At 43.7% G+C, this 19914-nt stretch overlaps 1 protein-coding gene across 4 annotated transcripts in view; it reads left to right on the plus strand.

The window, feature by feature from the left end:
• EYA4 (EYA transcriptional coactivator and phosphatase 4) overlaps window positions 1-19914 on the plus strand; it is a 297758-nt gene that overhangs the window by 50760 nt on the left and 227084 nt on the right. For 3 of the 4 annotated variants that reach the window (XM_088452214.1, XM_088452303.1, XM_088452311.1), the window contains exon 2: window positions 8823-8927. The exons of the other annotated variant lie outside the window; for it this stretch is intronic. In XM_088452214.1, the coding sequence (XP_088308340.1) occupies window positions 8895-8927 (33 nt within the window). In that variant the 5' untranslated portion in view covers window positions 8823-8894. The remainder of the gene's footprint in view (window positions 1-8822; window positions 8928-19914) is intronic. 4 annotated transcript variants of the gene reach the window in all.

Genomic DNA, 19914 nt, shown 5'->3' on the forward strand with positions numbered 1-19914 from the left:
ACGAGAGTAAGACACTTCTGAGCATATGGTTATTCTTTATTTTTCTCCCATACATGTAACTCCTATCCGGGTGTTGATTACCGATGCTGTGGTTCATTCACTACGTTGTTTGGACTACAACAAAATGGCGCCTTGCTGGGCGCTAGAGAGAAAAAGTGCTGAAATCACTCCCATGATCCATAGCGCCCAGTCTAACGATGACGTCGTATGGGTTCCCGTTTTGGTGGTGCACACAGCCGGAACCTGTCGGCCGACTATTAACAACGGACTACACTTTTCCGCATGGGATCCAACACAAAGGATTTGGGCGCCCAGAACACTCAGAAACCGCATAAAAGGCGACTTGGATCGTAGGGAATGGACAACATGTTTATTATTGTTGTAATTGCATATTGTCTTCTATATATGTATTTTTATTGAATTTTTGTTTTATGATACATATGCTGATTTCATAATGTGTGATATATGTTATGTGATTAACATATATCTGTCGTCCCTGAGCTCGCCTTAGGACACCTGCGTTACGGTTTGACAGGTGTACCGCCCCGGTATGTTTTTAACACCATTCCGGGTTTTACAACATACTGAGTTTTACCCTTTTTGTGATAAATTGGGAAAGGGGTATAAATATGCAGGAGGATTTTCACCTCATTATCCACCCTGAGGAAGGACCTATATGGTCGGACACGCGTTGGTGTTTTTTTACTTGCTGGCAGCTGTACACCGGGATTCACCTTGTATATAAGGATTTGTATCTGTGTGTTACACTTCAATCTGGAAGAAATGACCTCAGATTCCATAGGTGTACTCTGATATTGGCTGCACTTCTGTAACGTTCATGTTTTTACTTTGGATTTTTTTATATATATCTTTTGGGATCTCTGGATAAATATTTTTTTTATATGGACTTTGAATGAAATACTTGAGTAATCCACAAACGTTGGTCATGGTGTAGCAAGAGTCAGAGGGGACACCTAAAGAAACCTTTTGGGGAACGTCGATACCTGGTCCCAGGTGAGTCCATCCCCATTGGGGAGATCCTGATTGTTGCACCCAGTGAAAACAAGTATTTCTGGTAGACGGAGTTTAAAGGACTTGTTACAGGAATATAGGGCACCTTATATAGGTGAGTCCCTGGATAATTAATTATCTCATCTTATAGAAAAGTGTGTTCTGGTTGGAGTTTAACTTCCTGTCTCTTTCCCCATTTGAGAAACTCTACATAAATAGGGGAAGAAAGAGAAAAAGAAAGAAAATCGTATGATGTGACAGCGCCTGTGGAACGCTTATTTTTATCTGTACATGTTTCTAGAGGAGTGGTGCTCCTTAAGCGTGAACTGAGCTGCAGTCACAGGGCGCAGGCGGTTTGGAAATTTTTTTTATTTGTACTTATTATCTTCTCGAGTGGTCCCACAAATTTTTTTCGAACCTCGCAATCGATTCAGAAAAACTTTCCTTTTTGACCCACTTTTCAACCCACCCTAGTATGCAATACTAAGTTGCTAGATACGGAATGGGATTGTATTGCCGGTGGCTGTTTAGCCGCCAGTTGAAATACCGACAAAGGCTGGCCAAAGGGAGGAAATCCCAACAGCGGAGGTAAGTAAAGCTAACCCTCCCCTCTCCCCCCAACCCTCCTTTAGGGATGCCTAACCCTAAACTCCCCCCTAGTGCCTAACCCTAACCTCCCCCCGTTATTGCCTATACCTAACCCCCTACCCGCACCCTAAATCTTCCTCTAACCCTAACCCTCCCCGGGGTGTGCCTAACTCTAAGTCCCCCTAGGAGTCTCTAAACCTAACCCTTCCTCCCCTGTGGCTAAGAGGAATGGCGCCCGTACTTACCGCGTCAGGCCCGGGTCAATCTGCATTCCAGCGTCAGGATTATGACAGGCATCAGGAACTTGACGCCTGTCATAGATCCCTAGCCAGCATTCCGGCGTCGGGATTTTGAGGCCGCTGGTCACATAACTACATACCGCTAGATACGAGTACTGTACTTTAAATAACAATTTGAGCAGTCCTCCAGTGAAAGCGAAGGAGTATAATAGCCTTTTGTTGGAAAAGGTATCATACCTATTGGAGTGTTTTGGTCTTCCTTCCCGCCACCTAGATTAACTAATGTTACCAAAATAATTTTGGGGTAAAAGTAGCATCATATTAGTGAAAAAGTACTAAAGAGCGTGAAGACAACATTGCTGTCTATACAGAAGACTGACTATGTGGCTAAATGTGGAAAGTCATACTGTACATTGTTGTTTGTCATGTATCTTATAGATCACTGTATTATATACATGATTTTTTTATGTTTAGCCACAATGTTGGTCTTCTGTATAGACAGCAATGTTGATTAGTCTTTACGCACTTTGTTACTTTTTCACTATTACCATGCTACTTTTCCCCTAATGTTATGCTACTTTGTTTTTTGCTAATATTATGCTACTTATATATATTTGAATTTTGTGCAATGAAAAGTGCTATATGAGCAGTCAGTAACATGGTGCACCACTGTATCCAATACTGAGTTGTGAGACAGAGGGATCTTTTCCACCACTACCTTAACACACTTGTAAGATAGACCATCGTTGTGCATCTACTAACTACCGCCTGGCAATGCCTGGCACATTTTCAATACATTTCTGATGCTGTGAGTCTCACAACTGCGCTATCAGTAATTTAGGCAAGTTATGCACACATAAGTTGGAAAATATACTTTCTTTGAGCAAATATTTCCTCAAAACCATTGGTCACCACTTAATGAAATAGATAATAAAGTCATATTTATTCTTTCCATATCTTCTTAACCAGGTTTTTTATTAGTATATACATATGTATTTTTACTCTTTTTTGTATAATAGGCAAGGGTTTAGATATGCCAGTCAATTGTACTTGGGCCACTTCGGACATAGTTATTTCCACCAGCTCCCACAGCATCAAGTGTGTCTCCCAAAGAGCCCAAGCACATTTCAACCCTGTGCCTACTAGCCAAGGGCTGGTTCTCATTAGCGCAGGGGGACCACATGCTGTTATAATGCAAATGAGGCCAGGCTGCCAAGCCAAGGAGCTGGTTTTCATTATGGCAGGGGACCAACAATCTTGGTCTTCCTGTTATATTGGAAAATAGACCAAGCTGTCTAGAACTGGTTCAGCATTTATGGGAAGTCATGGGGCCCATTTTGTAATTTATTTTCCCAGTGTACTGTGTGTGTAAAGCTTTTTTTATCTCATTAAAAGTATAGAAACCTAGTGGAAAGTACGGGAGTTGTGATGCGTTTCATGCCGTCAGATCAATTTCACTAGCAATGTGGGTTGTATCAGGGAGATTGGTCTACTCTCCCAGGAGTCTGGGAGGACTCACAAAATTTGAGAGTCTTTTATACATTTCGGATAATGCACCCCCCTGCACGGCAAAGAAAAACCCATACATTGTGCATTTCTCACCATTTTATTTAATTACAATAATCCTGCTCATTAAGAAGAAATCTTAGTTTTGCACTGCTCTGCATAATAAGACACATTGATGTTCCTCGTCTATATTGCCTATGCAAGCTTCTGCTCCTCTCCACGTGTGACCATTTGTTTCCACAAATCTTTACAGTTTTGCACAAATCAAGGTAGACATTGTGGACCTTATTCAGAGTCGGTCGCGAGCGCTCGCAACCGACTCGATGTTGGTCCACAGGGCATGCACACGACGGAGACGGCTCCGTCGTGCGCATGCGCGAGCCCCCGCTGACGACGGGTGATTCGTCGCTAGCGGGCTCGAAGCAGACAGAGCGAGCTGTCGATGTTGATTGACAGCTCGCTCCGTTTGCTGGGCGGGCAGGGGGCGTGCCTACCCAAACGGAGGCGTTCCCGCCGGAACGCTAGCCGTTTGGGGGCGGGCCCACTGGCTCCCTGGGGCTTAAGGTTGATGAGACCCTACCACAGGGTCTCGTCGTAAGCCGCGATGGTCTTGACCATTGCGACCATCTCCCTTAGCGGTCGTTAGAGCTGTGGGTGTTAACCGCCTAACGACCGACATGGAGGCGGCCGTTCAGGATGCAAGCGGCCGTCCTGTTTCTGAGCGACCGCTTGCATCCTACGACCGCCTCTGAATGAGGCCCTGTGTCCTAATTGTATAGGTGCTGCAGAGAAGTAATTTAACCCTTTGTAAACGGACACCACTCTAGTATGTAAAGGTGCACATCCACTAGGCGATGGGGTAACGACAGTACGATTACAACATTGTAATCGTGCAGTCGTTCCCCATCCCCTGTAGTGCCTACACTGAATGATTTGTTGGTCAGTGCAGGCACTCTCCCACATTCCCTGAACATAGCCAATCTGTTATCTGTTGTTATTCGGCAGATTGACCGTCATGTTCAGGCGATGACTGATGTTGGAAATGACTAGCAGGAGCGCGCATCACTGGTCGTTTCCGACATTATAGTACACGATTTATGAGCGATTGAATGATTACGATGTCATAATCGTTCAATCGCTCATTAAATGTCCTAGTGGATGTGCACCTTAAGTCTTAAGGTGCATACACACACAACGATTTTTTGAACGATTATCGTTAACGATATCGTTTATCGTTCAATCGTTGAAAAAATCATTCACTTTCTAAGTTAAAACGATGAACGATTATCGTTCATGCGCGTTCACGTTTGCAGTTTGTAGTTCAGTCAGACTGACCAACTCAACGATTTTCATTAAGGGAATATGCAAAAATTGTTTGAAGTTCAAAAAAATCGTACATTACACTTTAGATAATCTGACAAATAATCTGACAGAAAATCGTTCATAAAATCGTTGCTAATAAAATCGTTGTGTGTGTATGCAGCTTAAGTACAATGGACCTCATTCAGAGTCGGTCGTTGCGGCTGCTCGGTCATAAGGGAAAAGGGGCCGGATATGCAAATGAAGCGCTCGCAAGTTGTGTCGTCAAGATGGGATCGTTAGCTGGACGAGCGAGGGGAGGATGCGGCCGTAAGACTAAACCCCCCCCCTTCTCGTTCACAATACACGTCATCTCCGGGCATATAAGGATTAATCGAGACCATCGGGAACCATCGGAGCTGGTCGTAGAGCTAAAGGTTGATCATACCCTCTCTTAAGCACTATGATCAAGTCAGTGTAAAAACCTCCCATGTCACATGTGCCATGACACTAGTTAGTTAATTATGCACTCCCATAAAACGCCCTTTGCATAGTCAGGCACGCCTGCATACGGATCTCCACACCCCGTTCACAAGTACCTTCCCCTGTTACCACCCACAAATGCCTCATCCTGTCACTCAAACTAACGACCTGGCCAAGTTGAAGGAAAGAAAAATTTCCGATTGCAACAGCTAGTTTGCGCACGCGCATTGCGAAACTTACGCATGCGCTGTTTTGCGAACATCGCTGGGTACGACCGAGCGGCCGCTTAGGACCGACTCTGAATGAGGTCCTATGTCCCAATTCCCAAGTAGTGTGGGAAGTACTGTATGTGAATTTAGTTTTTTTAGTGGTTGTGTATATAAATGATGTTTAAGATGTAATGGGCAGGGTCTCGCAGATCCTTTTCCTTTATGGCATGTGGAGACCTCAGGAGTGGAAAATAAGACACTCTATGGGTATTATCCATTTATTACCTAGGGCGGCCCACACAAAGAAATACTGGAAATGACATGAAGATACATTTCCGTATTATAGTGAATAGTTTGTAAAAGTGCAGCATTATATTTAAAGGCAGAACTATGTTGGTTTTGAGTTTAAAAATATTGATTGTTAAATCCAGTGTCAAACACGGTGCAAAATATGCACTTTTACAAACTTACACCACATTTCTCCAGGATATCTGTTTACTCCGAAAAAAACACTGATTTCTTTTTATTAGCAGTACTGGCCAAGACCTATGAGTAGGTGATGAGTAATCAGTGCAAGGAATGCAATAGTAGAGTAATAATAAGTAGCTTTCAGATAACCTGTTGCTTATGCACTCGCCCAAGGAACTGGTTTAAATACTATAGGCGGGGTAACTTTAGGCATGTGCTTATGTCAAAAGATATGTAAAAATAATATCTAGACTGGTGCATCCATAAAACAAAAAAATATCTACAATCATCTAGGGAAACGTGAGGAAACATGTGCGTGGAAACAATTGCACAAAGAATACAGCACCCACTTTGTGTCATAAGGTGATGGACAAATGGTTGTGTAATGCATATTTGGGGGATTGCTCTGTTTACTAAATATTTTGGGGAGATGTTGAATTGTACTTGGTTGTGGAATATACATATATGTTTGTTCTTATTGAGTGGTATTGGGAACTCAGTGGAATGGCTGATTAAGCTGGGAGCTCTTGCTGCTTTAATTTAGCTCTGTGCTGTTGCGGCAATGTAGTCGATGCTCCTTGCAGGTGGCTGCTCTTACTAAGCCTACGGAGAGTGTTGGCTATGTGATTGCATAACGGATGTGTGACAATCATCCAAGCAGGAGCAGAGGCAAATGTTGTTTATGCTAATTTATACTATACTCTGCCAACGTTATAACCCCAGAGGAAATTTGTACTTTGAGTCTTCCAGCCCTATTGTACTATGTGTCAGAAATTGGCCCAATACATGCCTATGTCAATACATACTGTAAACAACCAGTCACTTATGGTACTTTAATATTCTATTGGTGAAATCCTTATTGGAGAGCAACAAGTACTCTAATTTATATTTAAGGTTAACATCTTAAGATAAACTGTGCCTAGTTTTTTGAGTGTGTATTATGGTACTTGGAGATGTTATAACTTGTGTATAAATGAGTACTTATTTTGAAGTTACTACTCTCTTATGTATTATAAGAAGAGCAAAGAGTACTTTATATTTAGCCTTATTCTAAGACGCACACAGTTCCGTATGTGGCCACAACTAGCGAGTGTTAGCAAACTGCTCATGCACAGTAGCGGACATACACATCTGTCTGTATCTCTGGGCAGTGGCGTAACTTCATCCCAGGTGCCCGGATGTAAGATAAATTTTGGTGCCCCCCCAATTAAAATGTACCACCCCCCCCTAGCCCCAGCTTCCGTCACCCTCCTATGCAGTCACTTTTATACAATGCCCCCAGTAGTGGTCCCCCTATGCAGTGTCGTGAGTAGAAGTCCCTCTATGCAGTGCCCGCCTGTGTAGTATCCCCAGTAATGGTCCCCCTATGCAGTGCCTCCAGTCGTGTTTCCCCTATGCAGTGCCCCCAGTAGTAAGGCCCCTGTAGTGCCCCCAATAGTAATGCCCCCTGTAGTGCTCCCATATGATGCCACCAGTAGTAAGGCCCCTGTAGTGCCCCCAGTAGTAAGCCCCCTGTAGTGCCTCTAGTAGTAAGCCCCTTCTAATGCCCCCAGTAGTGCCCCCAGTAGTATGCCCCCATATTTAAGCCCACTGTAATGCCCCCAGTAGTAAGCCCCCAGTATTAAGCCCCCTGTAGTGCCCCCAGTAGTAAGCCCCTGTAGAGCCCCCAGTAGTAAGCCCCCAGTAGTAAGCCCGCAGTAGTAAGCCCCCTGTAATGCCCCCAGTAGTAAGCCCCCTGTAATGCCCCCAGTAAGCCCCCTGTAGTGACCCCAGTATTAAGCCCCCTGTAATGCCTCCAGTAATAAGCCCCCTGTAATGCCCCCAGTAGTGCCCCCTGTAGTGCCCCCAGTAGTAAACTCCCCCGCCGCTGGCACCGGGGGCGGTAGAGGGAGAAGGAGCGGGCGTCCGCTGGAAACACACTCAGCGGGCGCCTGGCAAATGGAGGGTGCAGGGGGTGCAACTGCACCCCTTGCATCCTCCGTAGTTAAGCCACTGGAGGTGGAGCGTTGATCTGCGGCACTCCTTCTCCATGCAGCTCCTTCTCAGCAGTAGTCGGGCCCGGATGATAATGGAGCCAGGTGCCCCCTTCAGGGCAGGCGCCCGGCGGAATATGACTTGCCTATGACTCCGGGAGTTCCGCCACTGTCTCCAGGTGATTTTGAGTTGGACGCATCTCAGAAATTTCTGTCTTTCCATGTTGAAACTGGGAGGTAACAATACAAACACAAAAGAATCATCTTGTTGGAGTGTCTTGGGCGTGTAGCCAGACTTTCATCCTAGGTTGAGAAATGCATATCATGAACTGACAGCTCTTTCAGATGGATCACTTGCATCCAGCATGGGGTAGGTATAAGTGCCCATACTAATGATGACGATTGCACCTGCAGATCAAAATACAGAGCGACTGTACACATGCAGCTGTGCGCATACATTAGCGTACTTTGAAAATCTGGACTTATGTCCACTTTGCATGTGACTCTGGATTGTCATTGCTCTGTTTCCTAAACATTTTATAGAGAGATAATAAAATCTAAATATTCTAATTGTATTTTATATCTTTTTAGTCCCATTATATAATCCCACCAATCAACTTACTGTTCGCAGCTTTATTATTCATCCACTTTCTTTGCAATGTAGTTTGTGGTCTTCACATGGTTTAAGTCTGTTGTCTTAATTGCAGTGGTCCACTCTACCTTGCACAACCTAAGGATCAGTGAGGGACTAATCTGTCCAATTATGTTTCATATTCTTTCCTCAGTCTAGTAGTTTCTGTATATTTGCTTCATCACCAAGAATGACTGTGCTAAACGGCAGGAAATTACGTATATCAGTATAGGAAATACCTTGGAAATAGGTATTCAATTATTTAAAACAGCTAATAAAATATATTAAACAAATAAATGTTTTGTAACTAAATGATAACTAATGATGACAGCAACATCTTGGATGCATTCAGTGATTTTATGCTTGTGTGTGACAAAACCATGTACTGAGTAAGATTTGTTTTCACTGAATGCAGGAATTATACTGTGCTTACGAGGCGACTGCACTCACAGAAAACATTTGGAGCTTATTTACAGTAGAGACCTTCATGGACGACTCTCAGGACTTGAATGAGCAATCAGTAAGTATTGTCCAACTTTACTTAATCTAAACTTGATAAAGACTTCATTGTATTTAATTAAGTTTTTTTGTATTTAAGAGCAAACCAAAGTATATTTTAATTAAAACCTTTAAGTACGGTAGCTTCTATTTTTGTAGTTAAGCTTTGCTATTCCATTAATATTGCTGCAATTATACGTATGTGAACACCTAAAGCTGGGTACACACTAAGTTGACGGGTCGGCAATCGGCCGACCCGTCGACCTCTCTGACATTTGGTAAGTGTTTACACACTTACCAATCGTCTGCCAGATGTGACAGGCTTCATAGCTCAACTGGTTGGCCATGTAAATTGTCCGCCCAGTTGAGCTGTCAATCACTGCCTGGTTCCTGCAGCATGTAGATGACACACCCAGCGATGAACTTCAGATATATCACCGTTCAAAAGAACTAGCAATATATCTATCAGTGTGTACCCAGCTTTAGTGAAAATATTTTGTATATTGTAATGTTAATTATTTACCTCTTGAAACATTATTATATACAGGATTTCAGCTTCCATTCATGTTAATTATCTGAAATATTAGAATAATATCTTGAGCAGAATTATATACTCTTTGATATAAAAGTATTTGAAGCAATCATAGTAGTGAAAGGTAGATTTAACATGTATCTATCTATACTCAGTTGGTATCAACTTTTCAAATAATGAAATTTTACTTATTTCTACATTATTATTGCTCAGTATTAATATTCAGGCAGTTCCAAGTATATTTGATCACTCAATTTTCAAGTATTTTAGATACATTTTCCTATTTATGTGATAACAAAGTTTAAAATGGTTATTATCTCTACTGTTTTGCAATAAAGTTTTTAAGTTGAAAAAATATGTGATTGTTAAGGGATATGGGTGGAGATGTACTAATCATTGAAGAGATTTAAAGAGGAGAAACATAAAGTACCAACCAATCAACATCTGTCACTTTACAAGCTGTTGAAAAATGACAGGAGCTAATTGGTTGGTACTTTATCTCTCTCCACTTTATCTCTCTCCAATGTTTAGTACATCTACCCCACGGTGATATATACATTTTTATGTACTGTTTTATGTAACATCACCAGTGACATCATTATGTGTTTTGTTTTTTTGTCAAATCAGCTACATTATTTGATTGTGTTGGAAATTTCATTTGTTCAGGTGTTACTTTGTGATGCTGTTATGGTTCTTACCAGGAAGAATGAGACTGTAGTGGGTAGATGAGGTTAAAGATATTCAACTTTGTATGATTACATAAAGGGGCAGATGTACTAAGCTCTGAAAAGTGATAATTTGGATAGGGATAAACTACCAATCAATCAGTTCCTAACTACCATTTTTCAAACACAGCCTGTAACATGAAAGTTAGGAGCTGAGTGGCTGGTACTTTATCACTTTCCAAATTATCACTTTCCAGAGCTTAGTACATTTCCCCTATGGGCTGTAGACTCACATTCTTATTGTATGTGTGAATGTAATGTAAAAGAGCCTCAGAAAAAAGTATGCATAGGATGTATGCGCCATCTTTCAATTGTATTTCAGTTAAGTGTACATGAGCACTGCTAGTTTCATACCAGTGTAATACAAGAATAAGAATTTGATAAATCCCCATGTCCCTCCTCCCCCCATAGAGTGATGAGTTGACAGGTCGTTGTAGTTTCCTGGTGTAATTTCATCCTTTGAGTCTCTTGTACTTAGCGAGCTGTGTTTTTTGTTTGTTATGGTGTTAAGAAAGAATTAAACAATGAGCTAAACAGATGGCACTAAAATATTTGGTTTAGCTTATGAAGGTGTTGTGTACAACACCTGAAGAGGTATTATTTTCACATTCATTAAATAATGCAAAAGCTTTTAACCCACTTTACCATTGTTGGGGCATTTACAATGTTTAACCATTTCCACAAGGACTTCCTGCTGCAGTTCACGGTAGGTGCTCCAGTTCAATATGGCTCTTTATGTGCATATACCTATGGAGGTGTTAGATAAACCTGGTCCTTGTGTTTAGTGGAAATTGTAAAAACTTTCCCTTTTACTTCAATATCACATCTCCATTAAGAAGATGTTGTCTATAAGCAGATGTTTTTGTAACCTGACATTAACCTTTCCTTTAAGATTTTAAGCAGGCAATACTGAGAGCTTATGGCCAAACTTACAATTAAGTTATTCAGATCCTGTAGGTTCAGCTTTGTTAATTTTGTATGCTATATGTCAAGTACCATAAAACATACAGTATATGTCAAGTAATAAATTCAACATATTGAAGGCTTTATTGCAGTCATGGCAACTAAAGCTGGGTACACACCTAACGTCAGTTCACCCAGCATTGCAATGCTACAATACATTGTGTTGATGTACACAATGCGTACGTGCAATGTATCATTTACATGTAGCAAGTAGAACACTGTGAGGGATGGAATCGTCCTATCTGATGTGCAGAACAGCAGATGGGATGTTACGATGAACGACGGCCGAGAACAATGGATTGGGCATACACACTATACAATATATCGGATGATAGATCGTATAGTATGTACCCAGCTTTAAGGTTTATCGCGCAGTCATACACAGAATATACAACAGGAGAAATTCTGTTAACTATCAAAATATTGTATCATTGTTTCAAAGTGACACTGTTGACCACTCTCTTCTCAAACAAACACTGCAATCCCTAGGTCTTAAGGACACAGCTCTTTCTTGGTTTTCTTCCTACCTATCTGATCGCTCTTTTACTGATCGTTTTTCTGATTCTGCCTCCTCTTCGCTACCTCTATCAGTTGGAGTACCGCAAGGCTCTGTCTTAGGTCCTCTGCTATTCTCAATCTATACCACCTCTCTTGGCAAATTAATCAGCTCTTTTGGATTTCCGTACCATCTGTATGCGGATGATACTCAAATCTACCTATCCTCTCCAGATTTATCTCCATCTGTATTGGTCCGTGTCACTGAATGTCTTTCTGCCATTTCATCTTGGATGTCATCTCGCCACCTGAAACTTAATATTTCTAAAACAGAATTAATTATATTTCCACCTGCCAATAACAGTTACCAACCCGATCTCTCTATCACTGTTGATACCTCGACCATCCACCCCGCCCCACAAGCTCGCTGCCTTGGTGTCATCCTTGACTCTGAACTGTCTTTTGTCCCCCACATTCAATCTGTCTCAAAATCATGTTACATACATTTAAAGACATATTCAAATTCGACCATATCTCACACAAGACACTGCAAAAACTCTAATCCATGCACTTATTATTTCCCGCCTTGACTATTGCAATAGCCTCCTTACTGGTCTTCAAAAAACAGGCTATCACCATTACAATCCATTATGAATGCAGCTGCAAGGCTCATCTTCCTTGCAAAACGTTCTTCTTCTGCTGCCCCGCTCTGTCAGTCCCTCCATTGGTTGCCGGTTTTCTACCGTATTCAATACAAAATACTTTCACTTACACATAAGGCTATTAACCAAACCACCCCAACATACATCTCTTCACTCATCTCAAAATATCTCCCAACCCGACCTCTCCACTCAGCACAAGATCTGCGTCTCCCATCCCCATGCATTACTTGCTCCCATTCACGGTTACAGGACTTTCTTCGGCTGCACCCACTCTATGGAATGAACTACCTCGCACAATAAGACTTTCCTCTAGTCTCCAATCCTTCAAGCGATCCCTGAAAACTCACCTCTTTAGGCAAGCTTATCAAATTCCAGAACCTCCCACATAACCTTCATAGCTTCCATATCTAACTACATCCCCTTTTTACAGTCCACACACAATCTCACACATTGTCTTCCTCTCATATCCTTATGACATTTGGTTGACATTCCTGTGTGACTGGATCATGCAGCCAACCAAGAAACTGTGCATTCTGGCTGGACCAAAATGCAATATATAGCACCTATCCTTGTGTATCAATGCCTATTTCCCTATAGATTGTAAGCTTGTGAGCAGGGCCTTCCTACGTATATATGTGTCTGTTATTACCCAGTTTTGTTCTATTAATGTTTACAATTGTAAAGCGCAACGGAATATGCTGCGCTATATAAGAAACTGTTAATAAATAAAATAGATAGATAAAAGTGTGTACAATAATAACAAGGTCATATTACACCATATTTTTAAGGCAGTTTACTAGGAAGAAATACACTAAAGAATCAATTCTCATTTGTAAGTGTGTCCTGTTGCAGATTTACTAAAGTTCTAAAACAGACAAGTGGTGGTGTTACTCATAGCAACCAATCAACTGCTGTATAACATTTTCTAGAATGCAATAGATAAATGATAATCGCTCGGCTGTGTAAACATCGGCATTGAGTGCATCTCTGAATCAGGCCCATAGTCTTGCTGTTTCTCTTTGTGTTAGGCTTTGTATAAGTTTTGCGTCATTTTAATTTATGTGCAGCAGTCTAAAGTCATGTGGACCTGTCAAAGTGACGGTGGGGGAAATACATTTATTTAATTGCAATAAATCAGCTTTTTTTTATTCTAAATTTTCTTTGCAAACAATAGTTGAATGTTTCTCACTTTTCTCAAATATTTTTGAACTCAGAACTAAGAAGCTGTTAAAACAAAACCCAGTGGAAATTGTATTTTACAGTTCATTTGTATTTATTTTAAGAGAAAAGAAAAAACATCAGATAAACCTATCACCATTGTGTATAGTAAGTAAAATCATCTCAATAGTGCAGTGCCACCTGTATGGCGCTTAGTGTATACAGAATTGGAAATTACATTGAATGTACAGTACATGTCTGTCCATCACATCTCTTAACCGAGAGTGAAAGCAAATATATCAATGGGGAAAATATTTCCATCCTTTATTCAGTTAAATAATTGACCAACAAAGAATTTTGTCTAGCAGTATTAGCCTTTGTTCTGAATGTATTTTATTACTAATCACTACAAACTCGATTTTAAGTCCTGACATTTTTTTCATTTTAAAAACTATAAATGAATTGCTTGGATTCCAATCTCATGCTATCATTAGGTCAGCAGAAGCTTAACTATAGCATGCTTATATAGCTGGGTGCTGTCAGCTGAGTTCATAGCACTATTTCTCTGTAGAGTTATCTAAATGTAAGATTACAGTTTACACCACAAGAATAAGGATGAACATAGAGCATATAAAAGATAATCTAAACCCCAAAATTGTAATTGGTTAGAAACAGAAGCACTATACATTGCACACTGTTACCTTGACATTACACGGCATCTATGTATTACACCTCCATTGGGGGTTGGGTACGAGATGCTGGCGCTCGAGATCCCGGCGGTCAGGATCCTGACGTCGGCATCCCGACAGGGATAGGATACTGACACCTGTCGGTAAGTATCCTAATCCTACCCCAACCCCTAAACCTAACCCTCCCCACCGCAGCCTAAACCTAACCCTCCCCCTCCTTGCAGCCTAAAAATACCCCCCCCCACCAGCCTAAACCTAATCCTCCCTCGCTAGTGCCTAACCCTAACTCTCCGCCGCTAGTGCCTAACCCTAACCCTCCCTCTACTGTCTAACCCTAACCCTCCCCCTAGTGTCTTACCCTAACCCTCCCTCTAACACCACTACTTGCAAGCGGTCAGGATGCTGTTGACAGGATTCTGACTGGGATTCCCGGGATTTCAACTGCCGGGATTTAAACTACATTCTTTGTAGGCAACTGTAGGTCCTCACTCATATTTAGGACAGATTTCTCACGTGAACATATACAGTCAAATTATTTAACAGTTATTTCACATTAATAATACTGCTACAGCAGGGGTTAAAGTGGGCCTGAACGGGGCGGAACTGGGTTCCGTCACCTCTAATGGTAGGCGGAACAAGTTCTGCCTCCGCCACGTCTGTGCACAGAAGTCACACAGACATAGAGCTACTCTGTCTGGCAGCGGACTTGGTTTCCGGCTCCATGTTCCTCCTCCTCCTCCTCCACCCATGGCCCGCCACTCCTGTCACTCACTTTGTGGGCACACATTCCAGTGGCTCCTTTTGCGGCATGGCGTATGTGACGTCACCGCCGCTGCATAGTACACTGAGGAGCCGCAAAAAGAAGCAGGGGCCAGGGCAGGCACATAGACACAGGCACGAAAGTGAGCTGCTGCTAGAGGGTTACGGGGGGAGGGGATTAGCTGCTGGTGGGAGAGGAGACAAAGGGGCAGGGAGCCCGCTGGTGGGGGACATGGGTAGGGAGCTATTGCAGGGGGGATAGGCTGCTGGTGGGAGAGGAGACACATGGGCATGGAGCTGCTGTTAGAGGGACCACGGGGGGTATAAGCTGCTGGTGGGAAAGGAGACACAGGGGCAGGCAATTGCTGGTGTGGGACACAGAGGCAGGGAGCATATGGTGGGGAATGCAGGGGCAGGGAACTGCTGGAAGGACAAAAGGGGTAAGCTGGATGGTGTTGGAGTGAAGACACGGGAATGGCGCTGGTGAGATGCAGGGGGGGGGCTGATGCTTGTGAAACACAGGGAGATGGTGCTGAAGAGAAGGTGGAGGATGGCATTGCAGAGATGCAGGGGGATGAAGCTGGTGAGATGCAGGTGGGATGAAAATTGTTAGATGCAAGAGAGATAAAGCTGGCGAGACACAGTGGGGATGGCGCTGATGGGTAGAAGGGGCTTGACACTGGATGTTGTTTCCAGTGTCATAACCAGGGTATTTGGAGCCCAGAGCAAGATGATAAGTGAAGCCCCCCTATGTGCCCCCCCCCCCAAAAAAAAGTGGGCGTGGTCACATGGCACAATGGGCATAGCTACTAAAAATGGGGGCATGTCAACATGACACACCATCATTTCTCATCACTCTGGGACCATTCCTTTCCATTCCATATGCACCTTAATGCTCCCAGTAGTAGAGCCCGTTATAAAGTTCCCCCTTGTTGTAGTGCCCATTATGCAATGCCCCTAGTAGTAGTGCCCTTCATGCAGTGCCCACTGTAGTAGTGCCCCTTACGCAATGTCCCCAGTAGTAGTGCCCCTTATGCAATGCCCCCTGTTGTAGTGCACATTATTTAGTGCCCAATATATGGTGCCCCCAGTACTGCCCCTTATACAGTGCCCCCTGTAGTGCCCAATATATAGTGCCCCCAGTAGTGCCCCTTATACAGTGCCCCCAGTAATGGCCCTTATATAGTGCCCCTTATATAGTGGCCCTTACATAGTACCTCCAGTAATACCCCTTATATAGTGCCCCCAGTAATGCCCCTTATATAGTGCCCCTTATTTAGTGCCCCTTATATAGTGCCCCCAGTAATGCCCCTTATATAGGGTGCCTTATATAGTGCCCCCAGTAATGCCCCTTATATATTGCCCCTTATATAGTACCCCCAGTATGGCCGCAAGCCCATCACTCCAGAAACTGATTGGCATTCCCATAGTTCCTCTCTCTAGTGAATAAGCGCAGCACGCTTATGTGATGTAAATCAGTATTTTCTTACCTATATGATTTCTCTGCAACGGGGAACCGCTGAAGAAATTGTTACTCCCTGGACAGGCAGTGTCTTGAGTGACTGCTCACTAGTCATGCAGGAGATCACATGGTCAGGAAGCCATCTGTTTGCGTAGAAATAAAAGCAATATCATCATCACGCAACAGGGATTCAACCAGATAATACAGTTTTGGGGCAGGACAGAATCAAGGATTTCCCTTATCAAGGAGCTTCCCTTATAAAACAATTTTATATTAATAAAATATATTTGCTGATTTTGCTCATTTGGTACCATTTGCATCAGTAGTATGTTGTATTTCTGAGAATTACTGTCCCTCAGTCTTTTCATCTAATCCTATCAGTGGTCCTAACATCCTATTTGTGTGACTCCAGCACCATTGTCTAAGTGTCTCTCCAGCATCTTCCCCCTGCTTCTCTCCATCCCCATCCCCATGTGTCTCTCCAGCGCTATCCCCCTACGCCTGTCCAGCGCCATCCCCCTGCTTCTCTCCAGCACCATCCTTTTGTGTCTCCCATATGCCATCATCCTGCATCTCCCCAAAATCATCATCCTGCGTCTCCACAATTCCATCATCCTGCATCTCCCCAGCACCATCCTCCTGTGTCTCCCCAGCGCCATCATCCTGCGTCTCCCCAGCACCATCACCCGGCATCTCCCCAGCGCTTTCTCCTGTTTAAATGCCTATTTAAATGGCTGCACACAGGGGAGTTACTGTGTGAACAGTACAGGCAGGTGCTGTGTATTAGTGTACCCAATGAGTGACAAGTACAACCAGTGCCCCTCTAGTATCAGACTGGACAGAGAATTACAGGCAGCCTAGGTACACCAGTGTCACTCACCAGAAATACAGGTTTTACACAGACATGCTGAATCTGTGCGGTGGGTTGTAGGCTCCGTGCACTTTCCATGCGATGACCCGAACTCCCTCCTCATCTTCCGCCGGCATCCTTTTGCTCCTAGTCCCGGCAGCAGAGCAGCTCCATTACCCAGCAGCATAGTAGCTCCTCCTCCAGTCCCTGGCAGCAGAGTAGCTAGAGTCAGGACCTGTTTTCTTTGCCGCTGCCCCCATAGCCTCACACACTCGCTCCCATACAGTAGCTTCCCACACTCGCTGCCCCTATTGCTTCACACACTTGCTGCTCCTATAGCTGCACGCTCACATAATGCCACAATGCAGTGCCTATGGCTCACATAATTTCACACTGCAGTGCCCATCCACTTCTGGACAAGGCTTAAGTTGTAGTATATATCATATATCACTATTTATCTCCTTACTCCTTATGATCAGTTCTTAGACAGTTCTTAGACAGTTGTTACACTAAAGTGCTAGCTCCTCTCCTGCACACAGCTCAGTTGCATTACAATATAGAGTCAGTTAGTCACACAGCATAGTAGGTTCTTCTGGGTGCTGTAGTTCCACAGGTTACATTCTGTCACCACACACTCACTCTATCCTCCTGACTGGGCTGGCCTCTCTCTCCTGGAAGGCTTCCCCAATGCAGCGACTTCTTTGAGGGTTTTACGTTTACCATGACCCTTTATTTGCTTCCCCTGGCCAGAGATGATGTATTGCTGTATGCTGCCACAGGGGCCCAGGGCCTCCTCTACATTGCTGGGCGCCGGCGCTGCTGGCATGTGCTGGCCTGGCATAGAGCGGTCCGTCCTGAGTGCTCCCACCATCTCCCGCCTGCCTGGAGCTGCAGTCTTTTACAGCCTGTGACAGCGGAGCAGGAACGCGCACCCAGCTCTTTCTCACATGATACCCGAAAAGCACTGGTGGGATGCGCCTCTGTTGCCAGGTTACAGTGCTCAGGGAACTATTCAGCTACTAATATGCCAGCTCCCGATCATGTATTTAAATTTTTTCTAAATAAACATAAAAAAAAATTATTTTAGGGGCCAGGCAGCCCCAAAATGGTCCGGCCCACTTGGAAAACTCCCGCTAAAATCTATAGCTAATCCGCCCCTGATTACATGTATTAAAAGCTTTCTGTCTGCCTGCCGTGTATTTACATTACCATAGTCCGCATATTAATCTAAGCCAACAGATAGATTAATAGTCCATGGAATTGACAGGCATAAGCTCCCCCTCATGTAATAAATAGAAGAGCTGGGGTGCAAGAGATTCTAATGAATGAGGAGGAACCAATTGAATATGATCCAACCCCTGAAAACTGGACTAGATGTTCTGGTTATGTCAGTACAACATCACCTCTTCAGGCTGATTACCCACTAGTGTTGCAATACATTTAAATGATGGGACATGTCAAATGTAAATTTTCAATGGATGACACGCCACTGACTACAAAGTCGTAACACCGCACAATGCAAATGCTCCAAATTACAAGTACAAATGCTAGGTGCTATTGGTTACATTCCTGCATTCTACAGCGGTTGCTTTCTAATCCCATATGGGTCAAATTTCTAATGGGCTACATTCCCATAACCTTTTATATGTTTTACCAGTTATATTAGACCTAATGAGCTATACATCTATATAAAACATTAATAAGCTATGTATTACTAATAAAATAATTTATTTTCTTTTTTTTGCGCCAATGGGTATGGATCCATTACGCGAGGGGTCTTTAAGTTTACATAGGAGCAGGGCCGGCGCTACCACTAGGCAAGCTTAGGCAGCTACCTAGGGGTGTCGGCCACTGCACCCTCCATTTGCCGGGCGCCCACTGAGATTGTGTTACCAGCGGGCGCCCGGCTCCTTCTCTCCCCCACCCCCCGGCATCAGTGGCAGCTGGAGGACGAATCTATAGTTCCGAGGAGCGGGTTCCGGGGACGGACGGCAGCAGGCACTGGAGCGGGGTTTGCAGTAACTATTTTTTTTGTGTGTGCACGGGGGGGCCTTAATAAAGGGGCCACTACAGGGGCCTTAGTACTGGGAGCATCATATGGGGGCACTATTGGGAGCACTACAACTGGGGGCACTTCAAGGGGCATTACTACTGGGGCACTGCAGGGAGCATTACTATTGGGGGCACTATAAGGGCATTACTACTGGGGGCACTGCAGGGAGCATTACTACTGGGGGCACTACAAGGGCATTACTACTGGGGGCACTGCAGGGAGCATTACTACTGGGGGCACTGAAGGGAGCATTACTATTGGAGGCACTACAAGGGCATTTCTACTGGGGGCACTGCAGGGAGCATTACTACTGGGGGCACTACAAGGGCATTACAAATGGCACAACAGGGGCACTGCTGGGGGAATCATCACTTTAATTCGGGTCATGTGAATATTATTAGGGCACTGTGTATGTGTCTGTGAGCTGGGCGGAGGGTTTTGGGGAAAACAGTGGCGGCATTGTGAACCTTTGCCTAGGGCGCCCTGAAACCTTGCACCGGCCCTGCATAGGAGGTCCAGATTTGCTGTCCCATATCACTAACTGTTAAATTAAGTGTAACTTGGATTTAATAGCACCCTACCTGGAAGTTGCTATATGATCAAGTTAACTAGAATTTATTAGTGTTAGTTTGCAGAGGCGATCCATCAAAGGGTCTCATAA

The sequence above is a fragment of the Taudactylus pleione genome, unplaced genomic scaffold (genome assembly GCF_031769625.1).
Source record: "Taudactylus pleione unplaced genomic scaffold, aTauple2 ptg000006l, whole genome shotgun sequence".
In the NCBI taxonomy this organism is placed as follows: Eukaryota; Metazoa; Chordata; class Amphibia; order Anura; family Myobatrachidae; genus Taudactylus; species Taudactylus pleione.